This window comes from Somniosus microcephalus, chromosome 3 (genome assembly GCF_052327205.1).
Source record: "Somniosus microcephalus isolate GS21.2 chromosome 3, FLI_Smic_1.0, whole genome shotgun sequence".
Classification (NCBI taxonomy): domain Eukaryota; kingdom Metazoa; phylum Chordata; class Chondrichthyes; order Squaliformes; family Somniosidae; genus Somniosus; species Somniosus microcephalus.
The window spans coordinates 55,252,373-55,271,136 of record NC_140989.1 but is presented as its reverse complement, the minus strand read 5'-3'; the positions used below and the strand labels follow the sequence as shown (position 1 = coordinate 55,271,136).

The following is an 18,764-nucleotide window of genomic DNA, read 5'->3' as shown; positions in this document are numbered from 1 at the left end:
TGCTGCTCCTGGCATGCTCTTCTACACCCCTTGTTGAAACAGGATTGGTCCCCTGGCTTGATCGTAATGGTAGAGTGAGGGATATGCCGGGCCATGAGGTTACAGATTGTGGTGGAATACAATTCTGCTGCTGCTGATGGCCCACAGCGCCTCATGGATGCCCAGTTTTGAGCTGCTAAATCTGTTCTGAATCTATCCCATTTAGCACAGTGGTGGTGCCACACAACACAATGGAGAGGTGTCCTTAGTATTCGTTTTCTTGGGTATTCCGGCATGCTATCCTCTTCTACTGTAAATACTGACGCAAAGTAATTATTCAACATGTCTGCCATTTCCTTCTTATCACTGACAATATCACTGCATTCAGTTTTTAAGGAGCCAACATTGCTCCTGACTACCCTCTTTTCCCTAATGTAATTGTAAAAATTGTTTATTGATTTTGATATCCCTTGCAAATTTCTTTTCATACTCCCTTTTTGTAGCTCTTACTATCTGTTTTGTAACCCTTTGCTGTTCTTTGCATCTTTCCCATTCGCCAGGATCTGTGATATTTTTTGCATTTTTGTATGCTTTTTCTTTTAGTTTTATGCTGTTTTTTTTGACAAGCAGAGCTCTTGCCCCTCGAGTACAAACTGGTTCTGTATCACATTAAATTCTTTGTTGAACATCTCCCACTGCTCTTCTATCATTTTACCCATTAACAGATTTGCCCAGTTTACTGTCAACAGTCTCTGCCTCATCCTGTTGAAGTCGTCCTTACCTAAATCAAGAATCTTAACTGTTTCGTGTTTCTCCCTTTCAAACGCTACGTTGAACTCGATTATGTTGTGATTGCTATTGGATAAATGTTCACGCACAGTTAGGCTGTTAACTAAATCTGGCTCATTATTAAATCTAATATGGCATGCCCCTTTGTTGCCTCTAGGACATACTGTTGTAGAGAACTATCCTGGACACCCTCAAGAAATTCACTACCTTTTTGACAGGTGCTAGTCTGCTTATCCCAATCTATATGAAAGTTAAGATCCCCCATTAAAACCACTCTGCCTTTACTGCACGCTGGTCTAATCTCTGCATTTATACAAGCTAGCACTTCACAGCTGCTTCCAGGGGGCCTATACACAACTTCCACTACAGTCTTAAACCCTTTCCTATTTCTTAATTCTACCCATAAAGTCTCCACTGCCTGCTCACCTCTCTTTATATCCTCTCTCATCATTGAAGTGATTTAATCCTTAATCACTAAGGCTACTCCTCCCCCACTACCATTTCCCCTATCTTTCCTGTAGAACTTATAACTTGGTATATTTAGTTCCCAGTCCTAACCATCTTGCAGCCATGTCTCAGTAATGGCTATCATGTCGTACCCTCCAATTTGAATTTGTGTCTGCAGTTCATTCAATTTATTCCTTATTTAATCCTTATATTCAAGTTTGTATAAAAAACGCTTATTTAGGCCACGCACCCTAGCCTGTTTTTCAGCTCTGATGTTTTACTCGCATATTTCTTATTTCTCTCTCCTGGTTTAATCACTTGACATCTTTTAGTTTTCCCTTTATCTGTAGTGCCTAAAGCACAATTTCTGACTGTCACTCTACTCTGTTCCCTTTCATTTGTTTTTGAACTACTATTTGTACTACAATTTCCACCTGAGCCCTCCCTGCCAACCGACCCACCCCCCATTTACTAGTTTAAAGTACTTGTGACCACCCTATTTATCATTTCCACTCGGACCCTGGTCCCAGACCGGTTCAGGTGGAACCCGTCCAAACGGTGCAGTTTCTTCCTGTCACAGTACTGGTGCCCATGCCCACACCACTCCTTTAGCCACATGTTCGCTTCCCTAATCAGCTTCTCCCCACGTCAATTTACAAGTGGCTCAGGTAATAATCCAGAGATTATAACCCTTGAGGTCCTGTTCTTTAATTCAACTCCTAGTTCCTGATGCTCCCCAAACAGGACCTCTTGCCTATGTTGTTGGTCCCAACATGGACCACAATCCCTCCCCCTTCCTCTCCAATATTCTTTCAAGCTGGTTCGAGATGTCCCTCACCCTGGCACCAGGTAGGCAACATACCATGTGGAACTCTCGATCTTGCTTACAAAGGATGCTATCTTTCCCCCGAATTATAGAATCCCCTACAACTACCACATTATGCTTTGTCTCTTTCCCCCCCACCCAACACTTTGGACAGCCTCCTGCTCCAAGTGCCATGGTCTGCATTCTGGCCGTCCTTCCGACAGTCTTTATCCTTATCCCCACAGGTAGCAAGTACATTGTACCTGTTGAATAGGATCAGCTTCTGTCGATCCTCGTTCCCTTTCTTACCTGGGTTCCCCTTACTCTGCACACTGTTGGTCACACCAACCCCATTCTGATCCTGCACCTCTCTACGAGGTGTGACTGAAGTTTGGAGCAAGCTGCCCAGATACTCCTCCCCCTCCCTTATGTGTCGGAGTGTCTCCAATTCGCACTCCCGCTCAGTGACTGAGCCGGAGATTTTCGAGACAGAGACAGCTACTGCATACGTGTTCGCTCTGGACAGTCTTGCTGTCCACAAACTCCCACATACTGCAGTCCAGACACACAACCTGCTCTGCCATATCTTAGACTAACCTTATTTAGTTAAAGTCTTTATTCAACGATTATTTACAGTTATATTAATTAGTTTAACTAGTTAAGTTATTAATTTAATAAAGTGCGTTATAGTTTCCCAGCTCTTAGTTTAAACCACTGCCTCTTAGAGAGAAAAAACTTTAATACTCCCCAACCAATCACCTACCTGCTGTCCTGTGACGTCACTCAGCGACCCTGAATTTGCGGTCGGAGGCCTCCAGTCCGCAAATAAAATGCCCACATACCTGGGGCCTCGGGATCCATGGAGACTCGCGGTCCTGGGGCTCTCTGGGTACCTGTGGGCAGAGGCCCACATCCCAGGGGCACAGGCGGTTCGCAAGCGCCCCTGGGATCACGTGGGCTGGACCAACGAATGACCGAAGGGAGTCCCCATTCATACTTATGGGAATCCCCATTTATACTTATATTCATACGACATAGGTAGAAAGAGGGATGAGGTCCTACAGGCAGATTTCGGGGAGCTAGGAAAGAGATTAAAAAGCAGGACCTCAAAGCTGGAATCTCCAGATTACTCCCGGTGCCACGCGCTGGTGAATATAGAAATAGGAGGATAGCACAGATGAATGTGGCTGGAGAGATGGTGCAGGAGGGAGGGCTTTAGATTCCTGGGGCATTGGGACCGGTTTTGGAGGAGGTGGGACCTGTACAGGCCGGATGGGTTGCACCTCAACAGGGCTGGAACCAATTTCCTCGCGGGGACGTTTGCTTGTGCTGTTGGGGAGTGTTTAAACTAATTTGGCTGGGGGATGGGCACCAGGATGTAACATTAGATAGGTGAAATAAAGTGCTTAAAGGATTGGGAGAGGCAGAGAGCACTAAAGTAAGAAATAGTAAGGTATTAGGTGGGGTCAAACTAAGAGAGAATACAGGATGGTCTAAGATGGGTTTACAGTGTATGTATGTGAACACACGACGCGTAGTAAACAAGGTAAGTGAGCTGCAGGCAGAAATAGCCACATGGCAATATGATGTTGTGGCAATAACTGAGACCTGGCTCAAAAAAGGGCAAGATTGGGTATTAAATATTCCTGGTTATAAAGTGGGAAGGAAAGATAGGAGGTGGTGTGGCCACATTGGTCAAGGAGAATGTTACAGTGCTGGAGAGGGAGGATGTCCTGGAGGGGTCAAGGACAGAATCTATATGGCTAGAGTTAAGAAATAATAGAGGTGCCATTACACTACTAGGTGTATTCTATAGACCACCAAATAGTGGGAAAGATATGGAGGAGCAAATTTGCAGAGAAGTTGCAAAGAGGTGTAAGAACTATAGAGTAGTGATAATGGGGGACTTTAACTATCCTAATATAGACTGGAATCATAATACAGGAAACTTTGTGCTATCCGGCACCAACGGGACCAAGCTGTTGTCGTCCCATCAAAACTGCCGGACAAACCAGCGCTAATGTTGAAACATACGGAGATTTTGAGCTCCGTATCTGGCAACAAACCCTGTTGCTTGCAACAGCTTCTAAACAGCCGGCCGTACCTTGCAAGCGTCTCTGTAGCTTAGCAACAGCTTCAGTGAGACCCTGCAGAGCTTGACTGCTGAGAAAACAGCAACGAAAAGAAAAAAAACCTAACGAAACGGCTCCTGATTTTTGCCGGTGGCTCGAGCTTGCTGGACATTTAGCTTCCGGATAACACAAAGGCCTAGAAATTCATTAAGGTGCCGCCAGCTTTGCGGCCAGTTACCGCTCAAAGAGGGCTTCTGCGCCAATAGAGGAGTTTGCGCTGATATTCAGCGCAGCGGTAATGGCGGCGGTAGCCGGTAGCGCTGCGCCGACACCGATGACGTCATCGGTGTGCGCAGTGCCCCGGTTCCGCACCGCTACCGGCCCGACCCCCATATTTAGTTGCGGCCGCCTCTTCTGCAGCGGCCGCAAACAGCGACTGGAAAATGGGGCCGTCCTGCATCGTTACTGGGGCGCTTTAAGGTGGAGGTGCGGCCGGCCGCTTTTTCGGCGGCCGCCTGCCTGCACCTCCTTCCCCGGCCTCCTCCACCCCCGCCCCCCCCCCCCCCCCCCCCCCCCCCCCGCGGCATTGCCGGCTGCTTTCCGCGAGGCCGGCACTTCTCCGTGGTGCCGGGCTCATTTGCCGGCACAATCCAGCGGCGATCTCCCCGTTGCAGGCACCTCCCCCTTAAGAGAAGGAGGAGGCCTGCAGTACCGCAGCCTGCCGCTCCGCAGCGGGTGGCGCAGCGGCGCCTACAGCGCTGAAATTCAGCTTCAGCGCCCCAAGTGGGGGCGGGCACACCCTGGAATAGCGCCCGGTTCCGACTTGGGGCGCAAAAACTGAATTTCTGACGGTCGCAACTGGCTCCGCGCCCAGCGCTAACTTTTGGGCGCTAGCCAGCTGGCGGGGCCATAGTGAATTTCTAGGCCAAAGTTTCCTGTAGTGTTAAGGACAGAGAAGGGGCAGAATTTCTGAAGTGTGTTCAGGAGAACTTTCTTGGTCAGAATGTTTCCAGCCTGACGAAGGAGGAGGCATTGCTGGATCTGGTTCTGGGGAATGAGGTAGGTCAAATGGAGCAAGTGTCAGTAGGTGAACATTTAAGGAACAGTGACCATAGTATCATAAGGTTTAGATTAGCTATGGAAAAGGACAGGGAGCAATCTAGAGTAAAAATGTTTAACTGGGGGAAGGCCAATTTCAGTGGGATGACAACGGATCTGGCCCGGGTAAACTGGAATCGAAGACTGGCAGGCAAAACTGTAATGGAACAATGGGCTGCCTTTAAAGAGGAAATAGTTCAGGTACAGTTGAGGCACATTCCCACTAGGGGGAAAGGCAGGGCAACTAAAATCAGGACTCCCTGGATGACAAAAGAGATAGAGAATGATGAGGCAGAAAAAGAGCACTTATGACAGATGTCAGGTTGCAAATACATCTGAGAATCAGGCTATAAAGGTCAGAGGAGAAGTGAAAAAGAAAATAAGAGGGGCAAAGAGAGGGTATGAGAATAGAATGGCAGCCAACATAAAAGGTAATACAAAAGTCTTCTACAGGCATATAAGTAGTAAGAGGAGGGGTGGGGCTGATTTGGGACCAAAAAGGAGACCTATGCATGGAGGCAGAGGATATGGCTGAGGTACTAAACGAGTACTTTGCATCTGCCTTCACCAAGGAAGAGAATACTGCCATAGACATAGTAAAGGAGGAGTTAGTGGAGATACTTGAAAGGATAAAAATTGATAGAGGAGGTATTAGAAAGGCTGGCTGTACTTAAAGTAGATAAATCACCAGGAGCAGATGGGATGCATCCGAGGATGCTGAGGGAATTGAGGGAGGAAATCGCGGAGGCACTGTCAATAATATTCCAATCCTCCTTAGATATGGGGGGTGGTGCCAGAGGACTGGAGAATTGCAAATGTTACACCATTGTTCAAAAAAGGGTGACCTCGGTAGTGGGGAAGCTTTTAGAAACAGTAATCGGGGACAAAATTAACAATCACTTGGACAAGTGTGGATTAATTAAGGAAAGCCAGCATGGATTTGTTAAAGGCAAATCATGTTTAACTACAAAAGCAAAATACTGTGAATGCTGGAAATCTGAAATAAAAACAGAAAAAGCTGGAAATACTCAGCCGGTCAGGCAGCATCTGTGGAGAAACAGAGTTAATGTTTCAGGTCGATGACCCTTTGTCAGAACAGTGTTTAACTAACTTGAATGAGTTCTTTGATGAGGTAACAGAGAGGGTTGATGAGGGTAATGCGGTTGACGTAGTGCACATGGATTTCCAAAAGGCGTTCGACAAAGTGCGAACTTTGGCTTGCCAGCAAAGTTAACGCCCATGGAATAAAAGGGACAGTGACAGCATGGATACGGAATTGGCTAAGTGATGGGAAACAGTAGTGATGAACGGTTGTTTTTCGGACTGGACCCCAGGGATCGGTTCTAGGACCACTGCTTTTCTCGATATATATTAATGACTTGGGGATGTGGGTGTACAGGGCACAATTTCAAAATTTGCAGATGACACAAAACTTGCAAGTATAGTGAACAATGAGGAGGAGAGTGATAGACTTCAGCAAGACATAGATAGGCTGGTGAAATGGGTGGACACGTGTCAGATGAAATTTAATGCAGGAAAGTGTGAAGTGATACATTTTGGTAGAAAGAATGAGGAGAGGACATATAAACTAAATGGTACAATCCTGAAGGGGGTGCACGAACAGAGAGACCTAGGGGTATGTGTGCGCAAATCGTTGAAGGTGGCAGGGCAGGGTGAGATCGTAGTTAAAAAGGCTTACGGGATCCTAGGCTTCATAACTAGAGGTATAGAGTACAAAAGTGTGGAAATTATGATGAACCTGTATAAAACACTGGTTCAGCCCCAACTGAACTGTGCCCAATTCTGGGCACCACACTTTAGGAAGGATGTGAAGGCCTTAGAGAGGGTGCAGAAAAGATTTACGAGAATGATTCCAGGAATGAGGGACTTCAGTTATGTTGATAGACTGGAGAAGCTGGGGTTGTTCTCCTTGGAGCAGAGAAGATTGAGAGGAGATTTGATAGAGGTGTTCAAAATCATGAGGGGTCTGGACAGAGTAGATAGAGGAAAACTGTTCCCATTGGTGGAAGGGTCGAGAACCAGAGGACACAGATTTAAGGTGATTGGCAAAAGAACCAAAGACGACATAAGAAAAAACTTTTTTACGCAGTGAGTGGTTAAGACCTGGAATGCACTGCCTGAAAGGGTGGTGGAGGCAGACTCAATGATGGATTTCAAAAGGGAGTTGGATAAGTATCTGAAGGGAAGACATTTGTAGGGCTACGGGGGAAGGGCGGGGGTTTAGGACTAGGATCATTCTTGAGAGAATGCAATCAAAGTTACACAGAGTTGTAGTTAGAATTAATTTAGGAAAAAGGAACCGTGTAAAATGATACAAGCAAGTGTCTGTATATGTGGTTTTGACAGTATTCATGAACAAAGAATTTTAACCACAAACATTCTTTATGGTGATCCTCAATATGTTTTATTGTTTGTAGCATATTCAAATGTTCAAAAAATTTGGTCAAATTCTTAATTGTTTATGTGAGAGTGTCCTAAATTTGAAAGCAATAACTACAGTCTGCACAAAGCATCAAACCAAAGTTAATTTCAGGCTATGGGGAAACATTTAAAAGAAGATTAAAGAGTTCTTATTTAAATAAAAAGATCCATACGCACGCTAGCTATCTGGTCATTAAAATGAGTAATGATTAATTCCTCTTGATGGCGCAGTACGTAAAAGCATTTAATGGTTTGGATCTAAGCTATAAAGGTAAGGAAAGTCCCAGGTGCAATCCCTGGTCTGTGCTGAGTTAGCTGATCTCAGCTGAGGTAATAGTGGGGATGAATTTCCACGTGTGTTTTCCCACTTGACCACCATAACTTTGGTGGTAGAGCCTTGGAATCTCCGGGAAAACAACTTAAAACGTGGAGAACTGCGGAAATTTACCCCAGTGGGATACTGCTTGTGGTCTCGGTGTTCCTGGACAATTGAGAGGAAAGTTCAACCAAAGTTCCTGTTTCTGCTTGTTAGAATTGAGTGTGCATAGAATCAGGCTTTGCTGTGATCAAATAGCCTACTATTATTCACTATGGAGGTACAAAACAAAGAATGGTAACAGTACCTGTGGAAATGCACTGTCAAATGAGTCATGGCTTTCAGTTGAGGAGGGCAGAAAGTTGGGGAAGGAGAAAAATGTGTATGCTCACCGTTCTGATTTTTAAACAAAAGCCATGGCTACCAGGAATAATACTTTACAGGTATTATGTTACTAAAGACAGGCAAACTTTTGATTAAAAACAAAAAGTGATTGAAAGAAAACTGTGTACAAAACAAAGAAATCAGAGTTCAAGAAACCACATGAACATCAAAAGAAAAAACATGAAATGAGATGTTCTTTTATCAATTGCCTGAGGTATAAACATGTGTTTTTATTATGAAAACCTATAATTTTAGAAGGATTTTCTAAATCGACAGGTGAATGTCTAAACCTACAGATGAATAAATAACTTCAAAAAACTGCATTTTAATTGGTGCACTTTTCTATTCAGTATCCTTTCATTTTGATATAAATTGAAAATGAGGAAATCACAGAAGAAAATCAATGCAGTTTTGCATAGTCTATTTTTTCCCCACTGTATATAAATAACTATATGGAATATGTACAATGTCACAGTTTTGCTTCTATATAGTGAGTATTATATATAGTCTAGTTATTTGCTTGTTTATAACTTTTTTTCAGCTTTCTCAACTATAACAGGATTTTACTGCTGTGGATGTATGTCTAGATCTGTATAGAACCTAAGAAAGCACGAATCTGAAAAGGCTGTTCAGCCCACTGGTCACCCCTTTGTTCAAGTTGCCTTTCTGGACTTGAATTGACATTTTGGTCCCAAAGTTCCTCTCTCATTCCTAAACAGCACCAACTTCATAAGAGTGCCACCAAAAATGGCCACTGATTGGTTGGATGGGAGGAAATTGAGGTGGAAAGGTGGTGAATGCCCCCTCCTGTCTTATTTACACTCCAACCCTGGATGTGTACCTAGTGAAGGCACAGGCCATGTTGTGCCCATTTGGGAAAGTCCTTTAAATCCCAGGACAGTGTAACTGGGGTGGAAACCTTGTGTAAAGGGTCAGTCCCCAACCCCCATTCTGAGAAATGAGCATTCCTCCGGCACTATAGAAAAATAATATTGGAGCTTTTATGTTTACCTTGCTTCAGTGCTAAGTCTGTATCTTTACTCTACTGAACTTTTCACATCTACCATGATTTAATTTGTGTGCTTTCTACCTTACTGCACCTTGAGTCACTAATGCCATGGTTATCTTTTTCTGATGAGAACAAGTTGAGCTTCTTGAATGCAACTTTTTATTTTAAATGATCCAAACAATGTAACAGTCATTGTTGGTCTTCTTTAGACTTTGCTTAACGATTCTGTATTTTGAGGTGTGGCATCCAGGAAGTCCTGAATAACAGGCCCTGGACCTGTGCAGTCTAGACTGGATTTGGGAAGGGAAACACCTGGGGAATGGAGAGTCTATTTTATAAAACATATAACAAATTATGTCCATGCTAGCATTTGTATTGCCATGTAAAGTACTATTATGGTAAACTTAAATCCCAAATAATTGTTTCTGCTTTGGCCTTGCCTTGGTCTCCAGTTTCAGGGTTTCTCTTTTTTTAGAAAACCATTAAGAACAGATTTTAGCTCTTAAATAAACTTCACCAAGAGCTGCAAAATGGGGGAAAAAGTCAATTTTCTTTCAGCTCTTCAGCATGCATCCAGGCAACTAGCCATTTTGTAGCCAACTTGAGTCTCCGAGCCATCCTGAAAGGGAACTCCCAATGCCTGCAAGAGGATGTGCTAAGGACAGGAACGCCAGTCTAGTAGGACAGTTGAGGCGGCGGGTTTGGGTGGACATCTGCTGCTGGGAAAGTCAAATTGCAGTACCCAAGCCCGAGCAAGGATGGAATCTCCAGTTGGGCTGAGAGTAAGGCTGAGAGGCTCATGGTTACAGTGCAGGAAACTGGGGATTGGATCAAGGATTATGTGGTTCAATAGAACAATTTGTTGGAAGAATAATGGAGGTTATGTGGCTCATGTAATTCCCACACACTATTCATTCAGATCACTGTGCGCTGACACTGATGAATGAACCAATCAGATGGCTAGAAGAAAACCCAAATCAGAAGTTTAAATAATATAGATATCTATTTATAATAGACCTTTGGGGCCACTTAGAATATTTACAGTGGATATTGTGAATTATGAGCTATTAATAGATCTATTCAAGTGAACAGTTAGTAGTATTTGCCAATAATCCTTAACTTTGATGTGTCACTGTGCATGAGCTGCAAAATTGTACACTTTAGAGTTTTTACATTTATTCTGTAGTTTAGAAGAGGTACTTCAGAGAACAGGCTTGCTTAGAAATGAAGGATTGTGAAATGCTGGGTTGTAACAAACTGCATTTATGCAGTTATACAGGAGTAGACAGCATTATAATTTTATTTGAAGAACAGTCCTCTGTCAGTTATTTTATATTGTAAACCTTGAATGATTTTAAGATTTTTTCACATACATTCTAAACAATGATTGATCTTTGGTTTCAGCATGATGTGTCCCAGACTTTACTTAAAGCTACCTTGGACAGTGTGGTTGAAGAATGTGTCAGCTTTGTGGGAGTGGATATCAACATTAGCTCGGAAACCCTTATGAGGTAGGCAGATTATTTTCCCATGCAGTAATTACATGGCAATGGATCACAGGGTCTCTGTTTAGTCTGTCTCTTAACTTAATCTCAGCTGGTGCATTGTGGTCTTGTTTTAGATTGTCAGCTGTATGGGATTGGCAAGTTTAGGCAGTATTTTACCTGCACAGTATTAAAAGTCTTCCTTTGAAAAAAGTGGGATGAAGGACATTAAACAAAATGCTGTCAAGTTATGAATTACAGACCTAGTTAAACACAGTCTCTTTGAACTAATACAGTATACATGTGTGTATATGTATTTTTTTAATGTTTATATTTTGGGTCGGTGAAGTAAGTTACTGCAATAAAAACATGCAATAGGATTTTTGTAATGAAACCATTTAAGTATAAAATAGATATGTATACATGAAAAAACATTTCCGGTTTTCCTTTCCTACAAATCTCCTGTTCACGATGTGTCTGCTCGGTCGTTTGGAGGCTCACATAGGTTGGCACACATCTGTGCTTCTAAAGCTTTATTTTCTCTATATATGATGTTTGAACTCTCATGAACATGTGACCTGCCTGTGCTGTGTATAGATAATTTTTGTTCATTCCGTTTTTAACATTTTTGCTATTATAAGCAGTATTCATTATCCATATTGGGCCATGGCCTGACGAAGCACTTAATGTAAAAAAAAACTCAATTTTTTTCTCTGTTTTAGAAGCTGCAAACCCAGAAAGTGTTGGAGAACTGCAATTGCTAGTTGTAATTTCTTATTCCAGCACAAGTAGAAATGTTACTGTTTGAACTGGTAGTCAGTTGGGCAACCTACACTGTAGTCAAACTTGGAGGTTCATCCTTCAAGTCATCATATATATACTATTTCATCTTCCATGGCTGTACTTATAGAAAAAGTCTCTCTCTCACTGCAACTGCTCACCTCCAATCCAATACATTATGTTTCAATCTTTGGGGTTGAAATTAATCAATGCCGATAGCAATCGCTTTACACCGCGACCAATTTTCTTTTCCATTTACTTATCTTGAAAGGTGAGGTGAGCGACTACCCTTGACATCAAGGCAGCATTTGACCGAGTGCGACATCAAGGAGCCCTAGTAAAACTGAAGTCAGAGGGAATCGGGGGGGGAAAACTCTCCACTGGCTGGAGTCATACCTACCACAAAGGAAGATGGTTGTGGTGGTTGGAGGTCAATCATCACAGCCCCAGGACATCGCTGCAGGAGTTCCTCAGGGCAGTGTCCTAGGCACAACCATCTTCAGCTGCTTCATCAATGACCTTCCCTCTATCATAAGATCAGAAGTGGGGATGTTCGCTGATGACTGTACAGTATTCAGTGCCATTCGCAGCTGCTCAGATAATGAAGCAGTCCATGCCTGCATGCAGCAAGACCTGGACGACATTCAGGCTTGGGCTGATGAGTGGCAGGTAACATTCGCGCCACGCAAGAACATAATTGTTGTGTCTTATAAGCAAACACTTTCTGGGTTTGCAGCTTCTAAAACAGAGAAAAAAATTGAGTTTTTTTTACATTAAGTGCTTCGTCAGGCCATGGCCCAATATGGATAATGAATACTGCTTATAAGACACAGACTGCAGGAGAACGGTATAACAGGTGTTTACTCAACGTGGCTCACACTGGAACTGATCTGTACAGATTACTACTCAGGGCTATATACAGGTGTGGTCACTGCCGGTACTGCAGTATACATGAGCTGTAAAAGATAGTTCCCCCCCTTAAAGGTATATACATTACAATTCCTCCCCTTTTAGATTAACAGTACCATAACACTCATTTAACAATTAAATATCAAACTAATTACAGTTAACACTTTTAACATGCAACATTAGCTGAAAATAGTCTATTTATATATTCAGTCTTTGGGGAGGCTTCCTGATCCTTTCTGGATAGCGCCTTTCTCGAGTGTCTTGCTCTTGGTGCGGAGGCGATTCTGGCCCCCTGTCGTCGGTTGGTTCATCAGCTTCCGATGCTACTGTTTCTGGGGTAGATGCGACCTGTACGTCGGGTTCATCACCAGGTACGTATGGGCGAGGCATGGGGTTGACTTGTTCCTGTGACTCTAGGATCTGGTCAGCATGGCCTCTCACGATGCTCTCCCCAACGTCCACTGTGTACATTAGTGGGCCCTGCCGTGTGCATATCGTTCCTGGCTGCCATTTTTCTGTTCGGTAGTTGCGGGCCAAGACTGGTTGCCCTACATTGAAGCTCCTTGTTGGCTTCTCATGGATGTGCTGGAATTGCTTACTCTCAACATCTCTTTGTACGTTTGGTCTGAGCAAATCCAGGCGAGATCTTAACCTTCGGTTAAAGAACATCATGGCTGGGGCCTGGTTGGTGACTGCATGTGTCGCATTCCGGTAGGCGAACAGGAAATTGTCCACCTTGTGCTGCAGCGGAATGTTGTCATTGTACATAGCCTTTATTGCCGCCTTAAAGGTTTGTACGAACCTCTCAGCCAATCCATTTGTGGCTGGATGATACGGGGCGGATGTGTAATGCCTTACCCCATTCTTTTTCAAGAACCTCCGGAACTCTTCGGACACAAACTGTGGTCCGTTGTCGGAGCAAATCTGTTGTGGCAAGCCATTCCTGGCAAAAATGGTCCGTAGGACTGCAATAGTTTTCTCCGTGGTGGTGGAGGACATTTTGATGACCTCAGGCCATTTCGAGTGCGCATCCACAGCTATTAAAAACATTGAGTCCATGAATGGACCAGCAAAATCAATATGCACCCGTTGCCATGGAGATGAGGGCCACCCCCATGGGTGTAGAGGGGCATGTGGTGGTGCATTTTGGACTTTCTGGCATCCTGAGCAGCTCTTGGTTAGGTCCTCGATTTGTTTATCGATTCCCAGCCACCACACATAAACCCTGGCTAGGCTTTTCATTTTTACCCCTCCCAGATGACCCTCATGAAGCTCATTGAGCACTCTATCCCTTAACTTGGGTGGAATTACCACTCGTGATCCACACATCAAGGTCCCCTGGCACACTGACAGCTGTTCTCTCCTTGTCGAGAATGCTGGCAACAGTGAGTCGCCATGTGCTGGCCATCCCTTCACCGTCAAATCATATACCCGAGACAGTGTCGGGTCATTTCGGGTTTCCTTTTCGATACAAGCGTTAGTTACCGGTAGGTATTCAACTATAGTCGAATGGAATATTTCGACAGGATCCACTGCTGGTGCTTCCTCCGCAGTAGGCAGTGGCAGGCGTGATAGCCCATCAGCATTTCCATGCTGTTTCGTGCCCTTATATTCAATCTCAAAGTGGTGCGCCCCTAGTAAAAGTGACCATCTTTGTAGTCGTTGCGCAGTCATCACCGGAACACCCTTCTTCGGATTAAAAATGGAGACAAGAGGCTGGTGATCCGTCAGCAAGGTGAATTTCTGCCCGTGCAGATAGTGATTGAACTTTTTCACTCCCCACACTAGGCTGAGGGCCTCCCTGTCAATCTGGGCGTAGTTACGCTCGGCTGAGGTTAGTGATCATGACGCAAAGGCTATTGGCCTCTCTGAGCCATCCGAGAATTTGTGCGACAGCACCGCTCCAATGCCGTAGGGTGACGCATCACATGCCAACCGAATTGGTAATGCTGGGTTGTAATGGGCCAATACCTCTTTCGATGTGATTAGTGTTTTGCTCTTCTGGAAAGCTCGTCTACATTCGCCACTCCACTTCCATGGCACCCCAGTTTGCAGTAGGGTGTTCAGTGGGTGTAGTATTGTCGACAAATTTGGCAAGAACTTATGGTAGTAGTTTACCAGCCCGAGGAACGACCTCAGTTGTGACACATTTTCCGGTGCTGGAGCCTTGACTACTGCCTCAATCATCTCTGGGGACTTATGTAACCCCTCTTTATCGATAACGTGGCCACAATACGAGATCTGTTTTCTAAAAAACTCGCATTTGGGGCGGTTAGCTCGGAGCACATATTCCTGCAATCTAGTGAGCACCTGCTCCAGGTTGGCAAGGTGATCACTGTCATTTTTGCCTGTGACTAGGATGTCATCCAAATAACACTGGGTCCCTGGGATCCCTTGCAGGACTTGTTCCATTGCCCTCTGCCAAATAGCCGGAGCTGATGCTACCCCGAATACCAGCCGGTTGTATTGGTAGAGACCTTTATGGGTGTTGATTGTGAGGTATTTTTTTGATGCTTCTTCTACCTCCATTTGCAGATACGCCTGGGCCAGATCAATCTTAGTGAAGCGTTTCCCTCCAGATAGCGAGGCGAAAATATCTTCAATCCGCGGAAGTGGATATTGTACGGTGTGAAGGACCGGGTTCACTGTTACCTTAAAGTCCCCACAGATGCGAACCTTCCTTGGTTCCCCAGGCGTGCTGCTCAATGACTTTTTCATCACAGGGACGATGGGTGTAGCCCACTCGCTCCAGTCTGCCTTGGACAGTACACCTGAACGTTCCAGACTCTCCAGCTCTGCTTCGACGGCCTTAAAAAAAAAAAAAAAAAAAAAAAAAAAAAAAATTTGGGCTTGCGTTTTCTTCAATTTTAATCGTCGCTGTCATGCCTTTTAGTGTTCCGAGTCCTTGCTGGAACACTTCTTTCGCGTCGGTTAGGATCTTTGACAGTCGCCCAGGTGTGACGTCGTCATCCTTTTTGTCAGCCACAGTCAGTGCCTGTATGGAATGCCAATCCAGTTGTATTTTCCGGATCCATTCACGTCCCAGTAATGGTGGTCCTCCATCTTGCAATACATACAGGTCTAGTTTTGGTGTTTCCTTACCGTTATATATAACGGTCACCCTTATTTTTCCTTTGGGGTAGACTTTTTGCCCCGTGTACGTCTTCAAAATAATTTTTGTGTCTCTCAAGGGTATGTGTGAGAATTGCCGCTCGTAGTCCCGTCGGTTTATGACTGTTAGGGCTGATCCTGTGTCTAATTCCATCTTTACCTGGACTCCTGCTATCTTGAGAGTGACCCAAATGGTTCGGTGATCCTCCGTTGTGATCACATTATGTAGTTTCAGACAACTCAGTTCCCTGCTTTCGGAGTCGTTATCACTCTTTTGTTCATCTGAACTATTCTCCGTCATCTTATGTACCTTCTTGTACTTTCCTTTGGTAGGTTTCTTATTGCTGGTTTTCTTTCCCGACCTGCAGACTCGTGCTATGTGTCCTACTTTTCCACACTGTCTGCACACTTTGTCTTTGAACCAGCAATCATTCTGGTCGTGTGTTGTTCTGCCGCAGCGATAGCACTTCTCTGTTCCATATGACATTTCGTTTGTGCCATATTCTTGCGGTCTCTGTTGTATCTCTGCAGCGCCCTGTGCTGCTGCTTCATATGATACCGCAATGCTGAAAGCCTTTTCTAGCGTAAGGTCCTTTTCAGATAAAAGCCGTTTCTGGGTTCCTTCACTTTGAAGCCCACACACAAACTTGTCCCTTAAGGTATCTGCCAGTCCCGCTCCAAACTGGCAGTGTTTCGATAGTTTGCGCAGTTCTGTTAAATAATCAGCATTGCTTTCATCCTTATGCTGGTTCTGTTTGTGAAACTTGAATCTTTCTGCTATCAGCAGCGGTGTGGGGTTTAAATGTTCCTTTAGTATCGTTACTATGTCTTCAAAACCCTTTTCCATTGGCTTCGTTGGGGTTACTAGATTTCGTAATAAACCATACGTCTTTGCACCCATTAAATTTAACAATACCGACGCTTTCTTGTCATCTGGCACCTCATTTGCCTTGCAGTATACCTCTATTCATTCGACATATGTAGTCCAATCTTCGACTTCATTGTCAAATGCGGTGATACTGCCACTCTTCAGCATTTTGGGTGTGGTTTAAAATGGTGTCTCCCAATGGCTTAAAATGGCGTCTCCCGCGCTTTCCTTCCTCCCCCCGCTGCTGCCAACGCCGCTCCCGGCGGTTCTCATGGCAATGGCGGCGCCCTGTAGGTTTCGCTCGCTTCTCCTGCGCTGCTGCCAACGCCGCTCTCGGCGGTCCTCGTGGCAATGGCGACGCCCTGTAGGTTTCGCGCGCTTCTCCTGCGCTGCTGCCAATGCCGCTCTCGGCGGTTCTCGTGGCAATGGCGGCGCCCTGTAGGTTTCGCGCGCTTCTCCTGCGCTGCTGCCAATGCTGCTCTCGGCGGTCCTCGTGGCAATGGCGGCGCCTCACGGGTTTCTGCGCGTCTCTCCCTCTCTTCGCGCTGCTCGGCCCCTGAACACCGGCTGCGCCCTGTGCGCTCTGCCCTCTCTCTCGCTCTCTCTCCCCCGTCGCCGCTGCTCGGCCATTTGCTGTGCCGCTCGGTCGGGCTCTAGCCCGCCGCTGTCCAGGAAGGGCCTGCGCACTACCTGTTGCCAGCCCGTTTTGCTGGACCACCTCGACTGGAAAGCCAAGCCTGGCTCTCGACAGCCTCCCCCGCAATTCTCGAGTCTCTGCTGGATGACTGGGCGGTTGCCCGTGGTCGACGCCCGAGCCTCTGGCCTTGACCTCCAATCAACTGATCTCCAGGAACGAATCCCCGGGAGGTGATTTAGAGTTGCAGGTAGGTTCGAACTTGCCTCGTCGCCAATGTTGTGTCTGTGTATAATAAGACACAGACTGCAGGAGAATGGTACAACAGGTGTTTCCTCAACGTGGCTCACACTGGAACTGATCTGTACAGATTACTACTCAGGGCTATATACAGGTGTGGTCACTGCCGGTACTGCAGTATACATGAGCTGTAAAAGATAGTTCCCCCCTTAAAGGTATATACATTACAATAATAACATAAGAAATAGGAGCAGGAGTAGGCTATTTGGCCCCTCGAGCCTGCTCCACCATTCAGTAAGATCATGGCTGATCTGGTCTTGGCCTCAACTCCACTTTCCTGCCCGCTCCCCATAACCCTTGATTCCCTTATCGTTCAAAAATCTGTCTATCTCCACCTTCAATATATTCAATGCCTCAGCCTCCACAGCTCTCTGGGGTAGAGAATGCCAAAGGTTCACGACCCTCTGAGAGAAGAAATTCCTCCTCATCTCCGTTTTAAATGGGTAACCCCTTATTCTGAAACTATGGTCCCTAGTTCTAGATTCCCCCACGAGGGGAAACATCCTCTCTGCATCTACCCTGTCAAGTTCCCTCAGAATCTTATACGTTTCAATACGATCGCCTCTTATTCTTCTAAACTCCAATGAGTATAGGCTCAACCTTTCTTCATAAGACAACCCCTTCATCTCAGGAATCAGCCGAGAGCGAGAGTCCCAAAGGCTGTGTTGCCTGCCCGGTGCCAAGGTTAAGGACATCTCCTCTGGGCTGGAAACATAGAAACATAGAAGATAGGAGCAGGAGTAGGCCATTTGGCCCTTCGAGCCTGCTCCGCCATTCAATGTGATCATGGCTGATCATCCAAATTCAGTACCCTGTCCCTGCCTTCTCCCCATATCCCTTGATCCCTTCAGCCTCAAGAAACATATCCATCTCTTTCTTGAATATATTTAATGAACTGGCCTCCACCGCCCTCTGTGGCAGAGAATTCCACAGGTTCACCACTCTGGGTGAAGAAATTCCTCCTCATTTCAGTCCTTATCCTTAGACTATGACCCCTGGTTCTGGACTCCCCGGCCATCAGAAACATCCTTCCTGCATCTAGTCTGTCCAGACCTGACAGAATTTTATAGGTTTCGATGAGATCCCCTCTCAATCTTCTAAACTCCAGTGAGTATAAGCCCAATCGACACAATCTCTCCTCATACGTCATTCCTGCCATCCCAGGTATCAGCCTGGTGAATCTTCGCTGCACTCCCTCCATGGCAAGAACGTCCTTCCTCAGGTAAGGTGACCAAAACTGCGCACAATACTCAAGGTGCGGTCTCACCAAGGCCCTGTACAACTGTAGCAAGACATCCTTGTTCCTGTACACGAACCCTCTTGCTACGAAGGCCAAA

The 18,764-nt window shown here is 45.4% G+C and overlaps 1 protein-coding gene across 1 annotated transcript in view; it reads left to right on the top strand.

Annotated features, from left to right (window-relative positions):
• srbd1 (S1 RNA binding domain 1) overlaps nucleotides 1–18,764 on the top strand; it is a 400,732-nt gene that overhangs the window by 267,223 nt on the left and 114,745 nt on the right. The window contains exon 18 of the mRNA XM_085980499.1: nucleotides 10,746–10,852. Coding sequence (XP_085836625.1) covers nucleotides 10,746–10,852 — 107 coding nt within the window. The remainder of the gene's footprint in view (nucleotides 1–10,745; nucleotides 10,853–18,764) is intronic.